At 50.0% G+C, this 20,877-nt stretch overlaps 1 protein-coding gene across 1 annotated transcript; it reads right to left on the bottom strand.

Annotated features, from left to right (window-relative positions):
• Positions 1-10,520: 10,520 nt before the first annotated feature.
• On the bottom strand, positions 10,521-12,609 carry PtA15_3A841 (uncharacterized protein; the record flags this gene model as incomplete). The annotated part of the gene is made up of 10 exons (XM_053167849.1): positions 10,521-10,549; positions 10,633-10,709; positions 10,787-10,882; positions 10,955-11,099; positions 11,186-11,713; positions 11,775-11,940; positions 12,045-12,119; positions 12,198-12,327; positions 12,415-12,507; positions 12,599-12,609. 10 exons carry the CDS (start codon positions 12,607-12,609, stop codon positions 10,521-10,523), a joined length of 1,350 nt encoding a protein of 449 aa, XP_053019025.1.
• Positions 12,610-20,877: the final 8,268 nt, after the last annotated feature.

Below are 20,877 nucleotides of genomic sequence, written 5' to 3'. Positions count from 1 at the left end.
TGCCATGAGAATACACTTTTCAAACCATATTTTGAGCTTCACGGCATTAGCACACCTCAGGGACACCTTGTGTAGCCGGGGCTGATTTGGCGGATTTCCTACCAAGGAAATCCAGCAAAACCTTATCTATGGTGCTCCAAATGGCCCCAAATGTTTCCTGCCATAAGAATACACTCTTCAAACCATATTTTGAGTTTCACGGCATTAGCACATCTCAGGGACAACTTGTGTAGCTGGGGGATTGAAGAAATAAGGGCCAAAGGCCTGAGACTGAGAATGGTGAGCTGAGAAATGATCAAGCACAGAATCTGTGCAGGGACTCAGAAAATCAGATGAGAAGTCTTAAAAGAGCATGTCTCACTGATATGGGCTCGGAACTAAGTGGGGGTTGTATTTCATGAGGGGACGAATGAAATACGTGGAGAAAAAAAAAGGGCCTAAGAGGGGCCTAGGGGGCTAAAGGACCCTGATGGAAAGAAAAGGAACAAAAAGGAAATAAACCCTCTTCTGGGCATGGGGCACAATTCTAACAGGGATGATTTGGCGGATTTCCTACCAAGGAAATCCCACAAAACCTTATCTACGGTGTGGTGGACAGATCTGTACACGCGTGGGAATCAGGCTTTTCGCGGCGCATGGCGCGCGCCAGGGACATCAAGGTTCAAGCCAGCAAGCCCTCAAGGCTTCCTCAAGGTTCAATGGCGCGGCGTGGCGCGCTTCCTCAAGGCGTTTCAGGTCTTCTTTTTTATTTTCTTTTCTTTTTGTTTCTTTTTCACGCTTCTGTTTTCCTGTCAGTTTCCTTTCATTATGTTTTGTTAAATTTCTTTTTTTTCATTTGGCGCGCGTTGGTTAGGTTTTGTATGAGGAGGGTTGGTTTGTTTTGTTTCTGTTTGTTTGGTTTTGTTTCTGTCTTGTGTCTCGTGTTGTTGTTGCGCGCGTGTGCGCGCTAGGTTGTGATGAGCTGTCTGTTAGATGTCACAAGCTCCAAAGTTTGAGTTCAGTTCGAACTCCGGCTTTGGAGCGGCATGGACCTACTCTGAACAAAAAGAAAAATTCAGTTCTCCATCGAAATTCAAAAGTTAGAAGTCTTGGCGCTTTCCGCCCGTATCATCCGTTTTTCACACGTCTTCTAAGTTCATTACCCCGCAAAACGCCGATCTCTTCCACCTTACCGGTTTAGATCACATCCCTCATCCCGCCGGCAGTATCCCCGGCTCCCTCTCAAACTCAAAACACCGCCGACGCGCATCTCCAGCCGTCAGAAAAATCAACCCCCCCCAACGCTACACGACTCGTCGCGCTCTTTTACGGCCAATCGTAACCGGAGGGCATACACATCTCAGATTCATATTTTCTTTTCCCCTCCCCGAACTGCTGCCGGCCTAGCACCGGCCAGAGTTCCTCATTTGGTCCCCCGAGCCGGGATCGAACCAGCGACCTCAAGATTTACAGTCTCGCCGATTTGGACGGATTCGAGACGCTTGGCGGTCTTTGTTTTCATTTAGAGTTTCTTTTCTTTTTTTTAGGGTTCAGCGGCGAGGGCAAGGAGACTAGAAGTAAGTCCCTCCAATTGTGCACCTCCCGGGTTCTATCTGCTACGAGTCGCAACATTACAAGCCACATCTGTGAGCCTCGAATCTAGTTCGTTTCGTTTCGTCAGGACATCGTTTTAGAGGCGCTAGCGATGGCCGATGCAACTGCGGGATCGTCGGTCTCAAGGATGGTTAAGATTAAGCCTCAAGACAAGACCTTGGGCTTTGACGGCTCTAATGTGGAGCGATTTCTTTCCGAGTTTCAATTCGCGGCGAAGCTGGACGGTGCGTCAGAGGCCGACATGGCGCAGCAATTACGGTTTTTCATTCGGAGCGCTGAGGTGAAGGACGTTGTGGAGACGTTAGACGGGTTTGATCCGCCTAACTGGGCGGTGTTGAAAGCGGCGATGTTGGCTCATTGGGGCAAGATTGATATCGCCCGGTTTACAACGCAAGATCTCGAGAACCTAGTTCAGGGGTGGAAGGAGAAAGGTGGTGTGGCTTCTGTTGTCGATTTTCAAGAATTTCGGAAGACCTGGCAGCCTATTCAGTCTTATCTGCTGAGGAAGGACCATATTGACTCAGTCGAGGAGATCAAACGCCTTTATTATCAGTCCTTCTCAGCTGGACTTCAGGAACGAATCCGCGATCAATTAATCAAGGATAAAACGATGATTACGACCTTGGATAATCGTTTTAAGCTTCCATCGTTCGAGATCTTGAAGACGGCAGTTGAGGAAGTAATGAAGACTCAGACTGCGCTTACGTTCGAAGGGTCTCGCGCGTCGGTTCCAGTCACTTCTGGCTCGTTTAAGGAAGCAAATGAAGTCATGCAGAAGATCGAGCTCGATCGTCGCCCAAGAGAAGCGCCCAGTCAAGCTAGGGCTCCGGCTACGGTGGACGAGATCGAGCGTATGCTGCAGTCGTTTGAACAGCGGATGGAGCAGAAGTTTACGACGCAGGCGAGGCCGTCAACGCCGCGAGGGCCGATGGTTTGTTATTATTGTCATCGAGAGGGCCACGGTCTTGGTCGTTGCGCTGAACTGCAGAAGGACAAGGAAGAAAAATTGGTGGAGCAAAGGGGGGGCAGTTTCTTTCTCCCCAATGGTGCACTTATTCCTGTCGATTCCTCGCGACCGATCCGGCATGTGGTAGCCTCGTACAACCCAAAGGCAGCGACGGCTAGCGTTCCAGACCAGGAGTTTCGGGCGGCGTGCGGTTCTCTGGACCCTTGGCAACCACCCTCAATTTCCTCGCAGTCGTTTTCTGGGACATATCAGGCGGACCCCGCGAAGAAGAAGCACGAGCCCCCTAAGCCTTTTAAGGCTCCTATGGTTCCCCCTGCGGCGGCGCGGCGACCTATGCGCAAGGCCTCAACACCGAAATCCGGATCGGATACGGATGGAATGGATGCGGAATCTGAGCTGTTTGAGCGGGTGCCTGCGGCTCCCTCTCCTGAAGATACGCCGAAGGACAGCCCAGCCGCTCCTGCGACGTCCAAGACAATCCCGCCGACTCCCAAGGTGCGCTTTGAGCGTGGCATCTCCAAGGACCACCCCAATGCGGCGGACGTGATACTTAAGAAAATGTTCGACGTCTCGGTGCCGAACGTCACGGTTTCGGAGCTCTTGGCGGTGGCTCCTTCGGTTGCGGAAGGAATGAAGAAGTGGGTCTCTCGGCGGCGCGTCGAAGTCGGTGCCGAGGAGATGAAGGTGGCGTCCGGGACCTTGGCGGAGGATTCAGAAGGAGAAGGGCGGATTGATGGGATGAGGCTTTACTCTTGCCCATTGGGTTACATGCCGTGCTTGGTCGGCGATGAGGAGAGTAACGCCCTTCCGCTAGTCGACTCTGGTTCCCAGTTGAACCTAATCTCTGATTCCATGGCTAATAAGTTTAATATCAGTCCGCGCGTGAATTTTAGCTCCGCGGTGTATGGGATTGGAAACCAGGCGTGTGAACTTGTAGGAGTTGCGGAGGATGTTCCAATTCGAGTTGGGAAGACCATTGTTGGCTCGTGTCACTTCTGGATCACGCGCATGGACGGGCCGCTCATCTTCGGTCGGCCTTTTCTCATGGACTTCAATGCTTCTCTCAATTTCGACAATCAAGTCGGCGAGAGGATTCTTCTACCAGATTCGACTGGCCGCAAGATTGAGGTCTCTTTATGTTCAGTTGATTCCGGGCGTTGGGAGCGAGACTTTCCCGGCCACGGACGTAAAGCGGTCCTTTCCCATAAAGGAAAGGCTTGTGAAGACCCGCTGGAGGGCCGTCATTTTTTGTAGACACGGTTGATCCGGGAGGCGGCAGATCTAATTTAGGGTTCCGAAATCTCGCCGCTGGATCAACTGCACATTCAGGAACTCAAGGCCGCTATTTTTCTTTATCTTCTCATTCTCACCAGAAAAAACAGTCAGAAAACATCAAAAAACAGTCAGAAAACCCTCAAAGCATAAAAAAAATCATTTCTTCCGGCTCCTCAGTTCCTTCGACGGTTTCCTCTCAGTTTTCTCCTTTGTCTTTCAAGTTATCTCAAGATTCGGATGCGGTTCAGGGCCCAGAGGCCTCCTTTGCGATGGATGATTCGGAAATAGTGGCCGGAAAGGAGGAAAAAGGTTTGGCGCGAGGATTGGGAGAACTAGAAGTAAGTTCCTCCCAGTTATGCACCTCCAAGGGCTCTACCGCACCGTCAAAAACATTACATGCCACATATGTGAGCCCCACCGTCGAATTTTCTCGCCTTTTCTTCTCAGCGGATCGTTCAGCCTGCCAGTCGAGCCTCCGCAATGAGGAGAAACTAGCGCCGGACTCAATTCATACTCGTCTCCGCGACGAGAATAAACTAGCCGCTATTTCATGCCTCCGGAATGAGGGAAAACTATCACCGGATTCAGTTCTTTCACGGCTCCGTGATGAGAATAAACTAGATACGTCTTCTGACGTCCTCCGCAACGAGATAAAACTAGTTCAGCTCCGCGATGAGCCTAAACTCCCGAGCCTCCGCGACGAGGTAAAACTAATTCAGCTCCGCGATGAGGTGAAACTAGCGGTATATCGGATGGCGGCAGAAGGAGGGTATGTGTATTTTGGGACGACGGAGGGATTGGGAGAACCAAAAGTAAGTTCCTCCCAATTGTGCACCTCCGGGCAAGATGCCGCATCATTGTCGAAAACCCTACCTCGGGCCACACTCGTGAGCAAAGCGCCGGCGTTTCTTTCTACTCTTGCAGAGAAGGCAGCTTTTGAAGATCCCGTGGAGCACCGGACGTGGCGACTGCTGGAATGTGGACTTGGTTTGCGTGCTCAAACAGCGTTCGCGGAATCATGGCGCGGTGGAGCTCTTCTGTCCTTCGCGGCAAAATACAAGCCGGTCGCAAGGAAGATCAAGCCGGTGAACCAGCCCATGCCTCAGAATCTCAACCCCCCTCTTCGTCGTCCGTCTCTCTCTTGTGACCCGTACTGCGGCCTCTCCAGATCATTAGCGGGGCCCTTCGCGCCACAAGGACGGGTGACTGAAGACCGGCTTTCCGTGGTAAACTTCGGTCCTGAGGGGTGGCTGTGGCCAGACGAGTTGAATCTCATCAAAAACGTGTTGGCTGAACGCAACCTGTCTATAGCATTTACGGAGAGCGAGCGCGGATTGTTGAAGGAGTCGTATGGGATGCCTTATATCATACCGGTCGTGGAACACGAGCCGTGGCAAAAAAAGAAGATTCCTATTCCCTCGGCTAAGCTAGAGGAGTTCATCCGAGTGGTTCGCGAGCGTGTCGCCACGGGACTCTACGAACAGTCAACGTCGAGTTACACTTCTCCGGTCTTCTGTGTTCTCAAGAGCAACGGCAAAATTCGGGTCGTCCACGATCTGCAGCCTTTGAATAAGGTTACGATTAAGGACGCGGGTGTTCCGCCCGCTACGGAGGAATTTGTTGAGTCCTTCGCTGGCCGCGCATGCTACGGCTTGGGCGATATTATGGGCGGCTACGACGAGCGCGCTCTAGACCCCATCTCTCGCCCACTTACGACTTTCGACACTCCTCTCGGGCGTTTTCAACTCACACGGCTACCTCAAGGAGCGACTAACTCCGTCGCCGTGTACCAGGCCCAAATGGTATGGATACTGCAGGACGAAATCCCGGATCACGCGGGGATTTTCATCGACGACGGCGGCATCAAAGGGCCCGTCTCTGATTACGACAACGAACTCCTCCCTTGGCACACAGGAATCCGCCGGTTTATTTGGGAGTACGCTACAATACTCGAGCGGGTTCTCTTCCGCATCGAAGAATCCGGGTTAACGGTGTCAGCTTCGAAGTTGGCCGCGTGTGTTCCGGCACTAGAGATAGTCGGACACGCGGTATGCAAGGAGGGTCGCAAGATATCGGCGAGCAAGGTGAATAAGATCGTCTCGTGGCCAACGCCGGTGAACCCTACGGAGGTGCGCGGGTTTTTGGGAGTCGTGGTTTATGTGAGGATCTTTATACCTAAGTTGTCCGAGGTTTGCCTCCCTTTGCGGCGTTTGACGCGTAAGGACGCGGTTTGGGACTGGACGAAAGAATGCGAGGAAGCCTTCGAGAAGTTGAAAGTTATCGTCGGCAAGGACATAGTTTTGGTGAAGATTATGTACGGCTCCGGAGCGGGTCAGCTGAAGTTAGCGGTGGATTCTAGTTTCCACGCGGCCGGTGCGGTTCTTACGCAACAAGACGCAAACGGGCTTGATCGGCCTGCTCTTTACGAGTCTCTTCTGTTCTCAGACGTGGAATCTCGTTATTCTCAGCCCAAACTCGAGCTGTGCGGCGTAGCGCGGATTCTCAAGAAGATGCAGACTGTACTCTGGGGCCAGCACTTCGAGCTTCAGGTCGACGCACATTCTCTGATTGAGATGATCAACGCACCCAGCTTCCCAATGCGCCTATGACGCGTTGGGTTGCTTTTATTCAGTTGTTTTCCTTCGAAATCGTACACCGGCCGGGAAAGTCTTTTACCATGCCCGACGGCCTCTCAAGACGACCTCGAGGTGACGACGAGTCGGACCCCCCTTCAGATTTCGACGAAGAGGCACCTCACATCATAGCACGACACTCCTACGCGGTGGCCGCTGAGGAAGCTTATACAGGCTATCAGGAAGGCTATTGGCGCTGCATGGAGCTGTTTCTAGCTACGCTGCTCAAGCCGGACGGGATGGACGCGAAGGATTTTCGAGCGTTGAAGCGCCGGTCGGCGGATTTTTTCTTGCAAGCCGGAAGACTGATGAAGAGGGGAAGTCCTCTACCTCGCATTGTAGTGACCATCCCGGCGAAGCAGCAGGAGATACTGACTAAGCTTCATGAGGATCTGGGCCATAGGGGCTCCACGGAGACGTACCGACGGGTCGCAGAGCGCTTTTGGTGGCCGTCGTTGAAGGAGGCGGTTGTCAGGTGGTGTCGCAGCTGTGAGGCGTGTCAGAAAAAGGACCTCAGGCGCCCGCAGGAGCTGCGCTATCCTACGGGGGAGACGACAGTTTTCGGGCGAGTATCCATGGACGCCGTTCACCTAAAAGCTGGCGGCGCTAAGTACTTGATTGTTGCGCGCGACGATTTCTCCGGTTGGGTCGAAGCCAAGATTCTCAATAATTTGACGTCGGAGGCCGTGGCAGCCTTTTTGCAGGAACATTGGACCATGCGCTATGGCCTCGCGCAAGCTTATTCCACCGACGGCGGCTCTGAATTTGGTGGCGCGTTGGCGGCCATGCTCCGAGCTCTACCCGGTCAACATCGCGTGTCTACGCCTTACTACCCTGAAGGTCAGGGCATGGTGGAGCGAGGCCATGGTCCTCTCAAGGCGGCCCTAGTGAAGCTGGCGGGCGAAAGCGGCAAGAATTGTCGCAAATTCCTGCCGTTGGTTTTGTTTGCCGACCGCATTTCAACAAAACGGACCACGGGCTATTCCCCTTTCGAGCTTGTCTTCGGCCAGCGGGCCGTTCTTCCTTTGGATCTGGAGATTGAATCCTACCTCGGGGTCGACTGGGATTCCGTACGAGACACTGCCGACCTGTTAGTTGCGCGCTCTCGGCAATTAGAGCGCAGTGAGGAGACGCGCGAACTCGCGTACAAGAAGATGATGGACGCGAGGGGAGAATCGGTACGGTATTGGGAGGAGAAGAACGCGTCACGGATCCGGGAGCCGCTCAAATCGGGTGATCAGGTTTTAGCGTACAACCGGTCACTGGAAGTGCAGTGGGGTCAGTTGTTTGCGCATCGTTGGAACGGCCCGTATCGCGTCGTGGAGCAGGTACAAGGGGGCTCTTATGTCTTGGCGGAACTGGACGGCACGGAGCTCAAGCGCCGCTTCGCCGCGGATCAAGTGAAAAGGTTCTTTTCCCGGGAGGACATTGCTGACCACAAGTAAGTTCCTCTCCAAGTGTGCACCTCCCGGGTAGTTACTACCGCGTATCGTCAAAACCCTACTCTATGCCACGCTCGTGAGCCCCGCGGAGGCCCCCGGTTTGTTTTCCTTTCTTTCTCTAGGACTTGGATTTTCTTTAGGCATGGGCATTGGACGAGCAGTCTAGGGACAGACTGCAAGTCGTGGGTGGATGTGGTGGACAGATCTGTACACGCGTGGGAATCAGGCTTTTCGCGGCGCATGGCGCGCGCCAGGGACATCAAGGTTCAAGCCAGCAAGCCCTCAAGGCTTCCTCAAGGTTCAATGGCGCGGCGTGGCGCGCTTCCTCAAGGCGTTTCAGGTCTTCTTTTTTATTTTCTTTTTCACGCTTCTGTTTTCCTGTCAGTTTCCTTTCATTATGTTTTGTTAAATTTCTTTTTTTCATTTGGCGCGCGTTGGTTAGGTTTTGTATGAGGAGGGTTGGTTTGTTTTGTTTCTGTTTGTTTGGTTTTGTTTCTGTCTTGTGTCTTGTGTTGTTGTTGCGCGCGTGTGCGCGCTAGGTTGTGATGAGCTGTCTGTTAGATGTCACAAGCTCCAAAGTTTGAGTTCAGTTCGAACTCCGGCTTTGGAGCGGCATGGACCTACTCTGAACAAAAAGAAAAATTCAGTTCTCCATCGAAATTCAAAAGTTAGAAGTCTTGGCGCTTTCCGCCCGTATCATACGTTTTTCACACGTCTTCTAAGTTCATTACCCCGCAAAACGCCGATCTCTTCCACCTTACCGGTTTAGATCACATCCCTCATCCCGCCGGCAGTATCCCCGGCTCCCTCTCAAACTCAAAACACCGCCGACGCGCATCTCCAGCCGTCAGAAAAATCAACCCCCCCCAACGCTACACGACTCGTCGCGCTCTTTTACGGCCAATCGTAACCGGAGGGCATACACATCTCAGATTCATATTTTCTTTTCCCCTCCCCAAACTGCTGCCGGCCTAGCACCGGCCAGAGTTCCTCAACGGTGCTCCAAATGGCCCCAAATTTTTTCTGCCATAAGAATACACTCTTCAAACCATATGTTCAGCTTCACGGCATTAGCACACCTCAGGGACACCTTGTGTAGCCGGGGGCTGATTTGGCGGATTTCCTACTAAGGAAATCCCGCAAAACCTTATCTAAGGTGCTCCAAACACCCCCAGCTTTTTTCTACCATATAAATACCCTCTCTAGAAAATATTTTTATAACCAAGGAGGTATTAAGCATCAGGAACACCTTCTATAAAGCCCTGTGGATAAGGATTTGGTGCAGTTCCTTAGTAGGAAATCAAATTAGCCCCCTGCTTATAGAAGGCTTTCCTGATGGGTAATACCTCCTTGGGGATCAAATTTTTTTCTAGAGAGTTTATTCATATGGCAGAAAAAAATTGGGGCCATTTGGAGCACCTTAGATAAGGTTTCGCGGGATTTCCTTAGTAGGAAATCCACCAAATCAGCCCCTGGCTACACAAGGTTTCCCTGAGGTGTGCTAATTTCGTGAAGCTCAAATATAGTTTGAAGAGTTTATTCTTATGGCAGAAAACATTTGGGGCCATTTGGAGCACCGTAGATAAGGTTTCGTGGGATTTCCATAGTAGGAAATCCGCCAAATTAACCCCCCTGTTCCCCAAGGCCTTCCTGATTTTTTATACTTCTGTAAATCTAAACATGTTTTCTAGACAGTGTATCTAGATTTCTGTAAAATTTTGGGAGTGTTTGGGTGCTCCAGTGAGGAGATATAAATATTTCCCTATTTTCTGGGATTTATTGTAAAATTAAAATCCCAACTCCCATTTGGGATCGCGGAATTAAAATTCCGACTCCCAAAACCCCCCCGGGTCAAAATGCGGTCATGAGGACCCGCGGGAGACGTCGCGAAGCGGTCCGCGCGACGTAAACCCCATTTGGGAGTCAATTTTTTAATCTATGGGAGTTGATTTCTCAACCCCCTTTCCGGAAATACAATACATGAAGTAGAGTGCTGTGTTTTATGTTTACTACAGAGCAGCCCGGGCCCCGATGGACACGAAAGTGGTGATGGTATCTTTATCTAAACGTGCGCTGCCTACCGAGCCGATACCTAGCGACGAGGGAGGCTTTTTTTCTTTAGCTAAGCAACCGAGCCTCGCGGGACTCGCTGGCTACCTAAAGATTTACCGCAACGAGGGTGGATGCTCTAAACTGGGCCCGGGTGACTAAATTTCGTATGGTCCCCCAACATAGGGCCCGCAGTGGAGATGCTCTTATAAAAGCAATCAGAGCAAGTTTATGCAGGTTGATTGACTAATTCATGTGAAGATAGATGATCAAGGTCAACAAGGAGAGGAAAAAATATGTGCGGCGGCTATGATCGAGCAAAATAAATGGATGGATGATAAGAAGCGGAAACGAAAGCAAAAAGAAAGAAAGGCAAAACAAACTTTTATTAAACAACAAACCACTTCTTGCCATTTTTCCGGCTTCCATTCTGTGCCAGTACAAATGCACTGCTGCTACTAATCGAGTTGCAAGATGTGAATATTATTGACATACAAATGCTGCGAAAAAATCTTTTTTGAAGATAACAAAACACAAATGATGAACTGCGGTAATTTTTCATTATGCTTGAGCTTCAAGACCTCCATCGCCTGAAGAGGAAAACCAAGCAGAAAAAATAAATAAAGTCAAAACGATACTCCCGCAATGGTGATGGCGAAGAATCTTTTCTCACCTGCTTCGCGCTTCTTGAGGGCAATTTCGCCACCAACAGCTCGGCGCCATACATCTTTAACATCGTCGGTGACAGTTCTGAGACAAGATTCAGAGAAGTTTCAGCACAATGCCATTACTTCTTCCAATGTTAAAACAAAATAAACAAAACTAACTCGAAATGACTGGTGGCATCGTATGACCGAGTGATAAAGACGTTGTCTTGTTGGCCGGAAGCTGCTGGAGCGTAGATTGGGCTCACAGTTACAAATCTGATGATATGGATATTCAAATATTTGGGTCAGCTCTACACTTTCTTCATCTCTAGATCCTTATGTACTGACTTGTCGTGGATGGGACCAATGAGCTTGTACGCAGCATCTAGCTCGAGCTCAGGGGTCGAGGTCTCAACGATAGTGGAAACAATCGCCACATAGTAATCTTTAGCACAAACATTGTGAGTTGAAGAAATAGCGGCGATGTAGATATCTGATCAAAATAGTAAACGTGTAAGGTTGGGAAATTCTATTCAACTTCGCACACGGGTTCCAATAACTTGAAATGATATGACTTACCATGTTTTCGACCGACTTGGGCTTGAGGGATAACCAATTGAAAAGAATCGCTATCATCTGTGTTGGGCACAGGGTGCTTAAGCAAGCAAATTGAACGGACTACTTTGCCCTGCTCGACGACCTTCTCCCCATTACCGCTCGAGAAGTAACTCGGGTCGCCTATGACTTTTTTCGCCTTGACGGTCTCCGTGCCGCTCCTCACACCCGAGACCTTGCCTTCACTGTCGTAAATGATCTCATCGATAGGCTTATCAAGCATATAGGTTCCGCCATAGATGGCTGATAATCTGGCGAAGCCCTGAGGAAGTTCACCCAAGCCGTACAGAGGGTAAATGTATGGCGACTTGCCGTACCGAGCTAGAGACTTGGTATAGAGCATGATGCGCTCATGTGTTTCCTTAGCGGGCCGGGTCTTGTATGATTCATCGGAATGAAGAGCTAATGCATGTCCGATGAAATCTTGGGTTGCCGCCTCCAAAGAAAACTTGGCGTATACATCTTGCATCGTTGTGGTCTCGAGAGAGATACCTGTGTTTCGATTTGGTCAACAAAAATTACCCTTAATTCGCGAACGCAGAGTGCAACTGACCTTGATGGGTAGACGGATCGCTGACATTGTAGTTGGCCACCCATTCCATAAACTTCTTGGCCCTTCTCTTTTCGAAGATGCCCATGAGGGGTGATGTGACTGCCTCCACTTCACTGGCAGGTACCTTGGCCACTTTCCCAGCGGCAAGCACATACGAGCCAGCAACCTATGTTTAGCGTGCACAAACCATAGTTAGTGGATGTGTTAGCAAAGATCAGCATCAATAAGACAAAGGTAAACATCAATAAGAAGAAGAGGGGATAAACTTGCTTGTTTAAATTCGAGGTAACGGGTGACGTCAGTGTGCACTAGGATATTGGTGAGTTCGCCGTTGATCATCATGAACTGAAAAAAAGCAAGAGCGATCAGAGGGAGGTTTGTGGGACAAAATTGATGAAATGAACGACGAAGAAGAAAGCTCACCTTGGGGATCAAATCAATAGCCCAGTCCCTGTCTCGGCCTAGCGCAGCGGGAGGCTCTTGACCGGGGCGGAACTTTCGATAGAGCTGGGTGAGATTCAGAGAGGCAGATTCTGCACCATAATAGTCATTTCTAGTTGTTGGGACAAGCACACACTTTAGTAATTAACAGTCGCTGTGCGAAATAACAGCCCTCGAAACCCGACGGTAGGCAGCTCACCTGTCCATGTGCAAGACTTTCTTTCCGTCGACCGAAAGCAAACCGGATAAGATGCATTCCGTCAAGCCAGTGCCCAAGACAACGTAGTCGTACCTACATGCACGGGGAAAGTAAAGTCATCGACCACTGTAATGTCAGCATGGTGGAGATGGTCAGAAAGCTACAGGAGTTGATCGACACGAACTCTTCATCCATGCTGGTGTTCTGATTTTGAGAAAGTGTCGGTTTTTTGATTGGATAGTTCTTTAAGTCGACTGGGGGTTGTTGGTGAGTTGGTTGATGGTCATGAAGGTGTGTCGGTGACTCGGTCCCCAATGCGAAGACTCCGATTGAAGAAGGCTGTCGATCTGGTGGGTCCACACCGGCTCTCCTCCTAGGGACAGTGCACAGGGACAGGTCGTCATAGCAGTGGTAATACACCATCACACACTCACTTTAGCCGCTCATGATGTTTATTTTCCCTTTAATCTTGAGCCTGCTTGCATTTGAGCCCATTTAACAGAATTTCCCTCCCAACATCCACAAAGGTCCAACGGATTTGTATTTTGGGTCAGCCTAAATGCACCCCAAACAATTACTTCATGTACACCAAAAAGGGGTACTGCTGAAATGTACCCCAACCACTTGGGGTGTACTTTTGCGCACCCCATGTAATTTGGAGTGAGCCACAGGTACCCCAAAACTGGTGAAATCTATGGTGTACACAGCCACAACACCCCATCATACTGGGGTGCAAACCCTCCGCGCTCCAATATGTTACCCTGTGAAAGGGGTGAGCCACCCCAGATGTTTCTGGGGTGCCACACCCCTGACTGGCATAGACCGGCACACATTGGTCATTGAGGGGAATAGCACCTCCTCTCAATGACCAACACAGACCGGTCACTGAGGTGAAAGAATTCACACAACTAAGAGCGTTTTTATTGCTTTAGATAATCTGGTCTATCTGTCAAACACAGAGACATGATAAGAGACAAAAACAAGATTGTACCTAAGAGCGGATCGGTGGCCGTCCTCGGTAGAGATGATAAGAAGGAAATGACTGCTAAGCAGCTAAGGTCACGCAGTGGCGATGGTGACGAGTACGTCTGATAGGACAAGTGGCAACTGCGCTCAGCGTCAGTGCTGGGACTTCTGGTGACGAAGCTGATAAGAGAAAGATTCTCTCTTACATGGACACGGGCGGCGTTGCGCTCAACACTAGCCGATCCAAGCTAGGAGATTGCGGGAGCTGTCGGTTTCTGCTATGCACGAAAGCCGACAGTCAGCCTCTGACAACTCTAGTTTAGGAACTGCAGCGCAGGACTTACCTCCTTTGGAGTGATAAGTAATCCTGTCGCTGAGTCTGGAACCGTTCCGGTCTGCGCTGGTGTTGGACGTTAATGTGCTGTATCAGGAATGAAGATCCTGTCAGTCTAACTGTCCTAGCTGAGACGAACCCAGCGTTCCTGCTTACCTGATTGGTATTTGGGTCTGCTTGGGTCGCTTGGGCACTTCGTCTATTGCTGACGTGGCTGAAAGGAAGAGGAGCAGGGTTTCAGCATTAAGCTTGAACCATCTGCCTGGGAGCTGCATGCATATGCATGAGCCTGTGGGTCGCGCCGACTCACCGATCCCCCTTGCGGGGTTAGGGTTCAATGCCTTGCGCTTCCTTTGTTCAGGGGTGGAGCCTGAATCTTGACAGAGGGGGGTGCTACTCTCCTTGATGACCAGCACGGATCAGTCATTGAGGGGAGTAGCACCCCCCTCAATGACCAACACAGACCGGTCATCAAGGTTGCTACTCCCCTTGATGACGGGCATAGATTGTTCATTGAGGGGAGTAGCACCTCCTCGTGATGACCAACACAGACCGGTCATTGAGGGGGGTGCTACTTTCCTCAATTAATGATCTATGCCGGTCATTGAGAGGAGTAGCACCCTGGATGACCGGCACACATCTGTCATTGAGGGGAGTAGCACCCCTCAATGACCAACACAGACCAGTCATTGAATAGGGTGCTACTCCTCTCAATGACCGGCACAAGGCACAATTGTTCATTGAGGGGAGTAGTAACCCCTCATTGAGGGGAGTAGCAACCCCTCATCAAGGGGAGGTGCTACTCCCATTGATGAATGATTGTGCCGGTCATTGAGGGCCCCCCCCTCAATGACCAACCGGTCTGTTGGTCATTGAGGTGAGGTGCTACTCCCCTCAATGAACCATCTGGCAGTCATCAAGGGGAGTAGCACCCTTGATGACCGGTCTGTGTTTGTCATTGAGGGGTGCTACTCCCCTCGATGACCAATGTGTGCCGGTCATCAAGGGGAGTAGCACCCTTGATGACCAATGTGTGCCGGTCATTGGAGTAGCACCCTTGATGACCGGTCTGTGTTGCTTATCAAGTGGTGCTACTCCCCTCAATGACCAATGTGGGCCGGTCTACAAGCCGGGTGGTTGGGTGGGGGAGTAACTCCCCTTGATGGGGTGCGCTACTCATGTACACCATTTCTTTGGTGTAAATTGAATTTCACCCCAGAAATTGAAGGAGTCTTGGAGTTTTACTACCTGCATCCACCAGGGGGGAAAGTGTGGCACTCTCTAGAGAGTGCCAGACGGTAATTTCTTTCTGGAACCCTGCTAGATGTCAACTGTGTAGAGTGTGCAATTCAAGCTTCAGCCAATGTTGATGTTGTGTCTGACTAAAGCTGATCTCATCTCTAGCTTAATACGGTGAGTGGGGTGGTGACCAATTTATGACTTGAGTGCAGCTCAACTTGAATCATATTTGATAGCTCAGTTGGCTCTGGGCTCACATCATGGGTTACTGTAACAGCTTGTGGATGAGACAACCATCATTCTTCTATAGAATAATATCACAGCAGATCCCAAATTCTAGCCGGATAAGTGCAGCAAGAGCCCAAGTTGTAAATCCTGCCTGTTCCAGTGCACAGTTTTTAATTTCATGGAGGTTTAATTGAACCTCATAAAGCCCAAGATTCAATAAAATCCATGTCATGAAATCTCAGATCCCCCTTGGTGGGCTTTTATATGTATACCAGCCTGCTGAGAGTGATCCCTCTTGGCAAGCTGGTATATGTATGCCAGCCTGCGAAGAGGGAATTCCTCTGTGTGACATTTCCACCATGATTTTTGGCCAAACATCAGGGTGGAAACTCCCCTGCAAAGTAAAGTTCAATGAGGGGAGTTGTGTCTCCTCTTGATGGCCAGATGTAGCGGTCATTGTAGAGAATTACATCACCTAGGTGGTGATGAACTGTCACTTGTGTGACATGTCTACCCTGATGTTCGGCCAAACGTCAGGGTGGACAGTCCCCTGTAAAGTACAGGTCATCAAGGGGAGTTGTATCTCTTCTTGATGACCACCTGTACCATTCATTGAGGAGAGTTCCATCCCCTCGATGACCAGTACAGCTGGGTCATCAATGCGGAGTTGTAACTCCCTTCAATGACCACCTGTACCGGTCATTGAGGAGAGTTGCAACTCCTCTCCATGACCTAGCTGTACCGGTCGTTGGCAGGAGTTGTAACTCCCCCCAATGACCAGGATTGACTGGCCATTGAGGGTAGTTACAACTCCCCTTGATGACCAGTACAGGTGGTCATTGAAGGGAGTTACAACTCCACATTGATGACCCAGCTTTACTAGTCATCAGCAGGAGTTGTAACTATGATGACCAGTCAGTACCGGTCATCAGGGGAAGTTGAAACTCCCCTCAGTGACTGGTACAGCTGGTCATTGAAGGGAGTTACAACTCCACTTGGTGAGCAGCTTTACTAGTCGTTGTGAGAATGAAAGCTGGTTAGTTGGTGGAAATGTCCGCTGACTGCCTCCTTCAAGAATATATTAGTTTCCGGGCTGTGTGGTTGTTGGTTACTTGGCTCCGCACTGCTACTATCCGCTAGCCTTCAGCGCTCCTCTCTGAGCCTGATCTATACTATAGCGTAATAATCCGCAAGTGAATAAAGCTCCACACTTCGTAGGCACAGAATCCGCAAATACTTGTGAAAATAAGATAAGGTCACAAATAGTCTCCTAATAACTCTTAGTACGTCCGTAAGTGTAAGTACAATACTGAGTAATCCGTAAGATGATAGGATAATAGGATGAGGAAGGAAGAGAAATCCATGAGCCCCCGTTTCCCGTCCTTCCCTCCACGCTCATCGCCGTTCCCACCCAATCCCGCACGCCTGACACTTTCCCGCACTAGTCCCCCCAGCTCCGCCCGCTATTCCGCACGTCACTTTCCCAGACTCTGCTCCTCTCCAACGCTTGATCTCTCACCGTCCTCTGTCTAGCCCCCGCCAGTCGGTCTCTTGTCACTGCCTCCACCCCGGTTCCACCCGCTGGTGGAACCCGCTTTGGCTGTGGTGGCTCACCCGCTGAGGCGCCGCGGCTACCAGTCCATGTGTGTAATACGCCGCAGTCCAGCCCTGTCTTTTCCGCTCCAATCCGGATACCCAATCCACAATCTGTGATCCGCAATCTGTGCATTTCCGGTCCACGCGTGACTTTACGTAAGCTTTCTTAGCGCGCTCTCCTGACATCATCCTCAGTGCTTATGTCACCTGAATGCACTCTGCCTGAGCCGCTCTGTGCATTCCCGCCCGCGCTATCCCCGAGTGGACATTCTACCACGCTTGCCTATATAAATCACCACATCGTTGAGGCAAGTTACTACCCTCGATTACCTGTACTGACTGGTCATTGTGAGGAGTTGTCACTCCCTTCAATGACCACCAGTACCGGTTATCAAGGGGAGTTGTCACTCCTTCTGACAACTGGTAACGCTGGTCATCAAGCGGAGTTGACTTCCATTGATGGGCAGCCAGTACTGGTCATTTAGGGGAGTTACAACTCCTCCTGGTGACTGGCAAAGCGGGACATTGAGCAGGTATTTAACTCCCTTCAATGACCAGCTGGGCCTGTACCAGTCATTAAGGGGATTTTTAACTCCCTCCAATGCCCGGAACTCCTGTGATAATACTTCTTAAAACTAGGAAGAAAGGGAAGAAAACATAATTGGAAACAAGGCTGACCTAGTGTTGGCAGAGAGATTAAATTCTCTGCCAAGCTAGATTGAGGAGGGGACAAATCTGCCTAAGTATGCAGTGGATGATGAATGAGTGAAATGTAATGTGAAACCTTTGTGGAGACCGCAGTATGGGCGGGCTTTACAAGCCAACACAAATTTTACCAGCAACATGCATTCAGTGAAGTAATGAATTCTGAATGGCATGATACTCCAAAGTGAGGGTGGAAAACCCTGGGTTTCACTTCTGAGTAGTTGCTCACATGGTGACATAAATTTGACACTCCTACCTTGTAAAGGATGTACAATGGAGAGAAACTGGGAAGTAAATTCTGGATAGGCTTGGGAGGTATTATCAGTTAAACAGAAAAACACACCATGTGATGCAGGTGGACAGCCAAAACTTTGCCCCAATCCCCACATGAGATTAGACTGGGAGTATGATCCATTCAACATCACATCCAGCCTGCAGTTTGTAATGAGTTCAGAATCAGCATAGCCATTACTTGCTCCTGGGAGCACCACCAACATTCAACTGACATCTAACCCAGAGCCTGACAAAATTACGGTTTCTAGAGAGTGCCACACTTTCCCCCCTGGTGACCCCAGTGTTTTTGGGGTAAGTAGGTTGGCATACCAAGAAATTGGGGTTCTCCAGAAGTAGAGATGGCCCCTGTGAACCCGGGTACCCACCAGCTTTTTTGCCAAAGGTTGGACACCCGCACCACCTGGGGCAGTCAGAGCGGGTACCTGCCCCTCAAAATCTACCAGAAGGAATATTCCTTCCAGTTGAAGAGGTTGCAAAACCTCTTTGACTGGTCGAAGGAATCCTTCCGCTTGAAGAGGTTTTGTAACCTCTTTGACTGGAAGGCCTTTGAAGAGGTTACAAAACCTCTTTGACTGGAAGGAATCCTTCTGGTCAAAAGGGTTACAGAACCTCTTTGACCGGAAGGAAGGCCTTCCCAGTCCTTCCGGTTGTTGTGGCAGCCACCACCTGCCCAAACAAGAGCGGGTACCCGCTGGTCAAAGAGGTTTTGTAACCTCTTCAACTGGAAGGCCTTTCCAGTCAAAGAGGTTACAAAACCTCTTCAAGCGGAAGGGTTCCTTCCAGTTGAAGAGGTTGAAAACCTCTTCAACTGGAAGGAATATTCCCTCCGGTAGATTTTGAGGGGCAGGTACCCGCTCTGACTGCCCCAGGTGGTGCGGGTGTGGGTGCGGGTGTCAAACTTTTGGCAAAAAAGCTGGCGGGTACCCGGGTTCACAGGGGCCATCTCTACTTCTGGAGAACCCCAATTTCTTGGTGTGCCAACCTACTTACCACAAAAACACTGGGGTCACCAGGGGGGAAAGTGTGGCACTCTCTAGAGAGTGCCAGACCGTAATTTTGTCAGGCTCTGGGTTGGATGTCAGTTGAATGTTGGTGGTGCTCCCAGGAGCAAGTAATGACTGTGCTGATGCTGAACTCATTACAAACTGCAGGCTGGATGTGATGTTGAATGGATCATACTCCCAGTCTACTCTCATGTGGGGATTGGGGCAAAGTTTTGGCTGTCCACCTGCATCACATGGTGTGTTTTTCTGTTTAACTGATAATACCTCCCAAGCCTATCCAGAATTTACTTCCCAGTTTCTCTCCATTGTACATCCTTTACAAGGTAGGAGTGTCAAATTTATGTCACCATGTGAGCAACTACTCAGAAGTGAAACCAAGGGTTTTCCACCCTCACTTTGGAGTATCATGCCATTCAGAATTCACTACTGACATAATTAATGTCTCTGTTTTCTTCTTTTATTGAGTACGTTTGTGGTCTAGAGGAATCTAAGGGTCGAAGTTGGGGGGCTCACGTAGGCTCAGGCTTCTCCCTGAGTTAGTGGTGTAGCACTATCCCCCCTTTCTCACCGCTGTCATTACAGCGGCCCTTTGTTTTCCTCCTTGCCCCTGGAGGAGAGACCCCTTTTTTAGATCACCAATCCCCGGCTCAGGAGGCTGACTCATAGCCCGGCCGCTCTTTGTGATTGATGAAACCGGGAAGGTTTCAAGGGATCTCTCATCCGAGACCGAAACACCGATCCCGGTGAAAACCTACGTAAAGTAGGAACCACTGGATCTACGGTCAGGACTCCGTGGCCTCATATGCTGCGGAGTCCTGCCCGGAAAAGTGTGCAAGAGAGGAACAAGCGGAGACGGCTTGGACCCCTAATGCGTTGCGTGCAGCATAAAAAAGGTGGTTCTTTTTTCGGCCCAGAGGCAAAGGAAAAGCCTTAACGTCACTACACGTGCCTTTCCCTCGCAATGTCCTCAAGTTTCAGCAGATGGCTCTTCTTCCATCCTTTGAAGCATATCAATCGTGAGCTCAAACATACGCCAACATGCCCGACAATCCGAGACCAAGAAGCTGCATGTTCACACTCCATCACAGCCTGAGTAATGCTATTTTCCGTCACCCGTCATCCCAGAAGACATGAAACTAGATTGATCGAAGGAGAGTTTTGGACATAAAACACGATTCTCTTTTGTGCCTAAAGCTTGGGTATCACGAAGGCGAAGGTAACGGTACTCTGACATTGTCCCCCCATCCTGAATAATATTGGGATCCAGAATTTTTATAGAGATCACGAACCCGGGATGTTATCATCCTAGCTGCGTTGGCGTGTATTCCGAGACTACTTGGCTCACCTTCTTGTGCTAAGTTTGAGCCATCTTTGGCGCGGCATCACGAAGGCAGCATCAATAATTTCTCTTACCCACCGGAAGACGAGCCAGGACCAAAACCACTCTCTGCTTGGGTCAAACGCTATCAAAGAGCTAAATCTCGAGGCCTTATTCCTTCCATGAGGCCTTCGATTTTAAACAACGGAGCTGCCGAGTACCCCTTTTACTCCGATTCAACAGTCTCGAACCCCAGGAAAGTTTGCAGCTGGACGGTTTCTAAATGTACTTCCCCCAGAGAGTGAGTTTCGATGTTTCATCTGCAATATACACTCGAAGGAATGAAGTTGAAATTTTCTACCCATACTGCAGTATCGTAACCGCGCCTCAGGGGGAGATGGGGATTTCTTTCGATGACGGCCCCCAGCCACCGACTTCTGAGCTGTTGTCTTTCTTGAGGGAGAACAATCAGAGCGCGACCCATTTTATGATTGGCTCCAGGATTCATCAGAGCCCGAAATTCTACGCAGATAACGGCGGTTATCGTAGCGTATTGTAACTACCCACCGCTGCATGACATTGGAAAAGCATACACAAAACGGTGTCCAAGCTTTTTTCAAACGACAATTTGCATTATTCGATTTTCTTTTTACTTGATCTTCTGCTCAGTAAACAAAACATGCTTGTTGACTTTGACATTATTTGTTTATTTTGACCAGTTTGGCAAAAAACGAATGAGAGGGATGGCAGTCAGCGTGGGTAAAATATTGTCAAGGAAA

Source organism: Puccinia triticina, chromosome 3A, assembly GCF_026914185.1.
Source record: "Puccinia triticina chromosome 3A, complete sequence".
In the NCBI taxonomy this organism is placed as follows: Eukaryota; Fungi; Basidiomycota; class Pucciniomycetes; order Pucciniales; family Pucciniaceae; genus Puccinia; species Puccinia triticina.
Note: the sequence above shows the minus strand (reverse complement) of the source record. Positions and strands in the feature narration are given on the sequence as shown.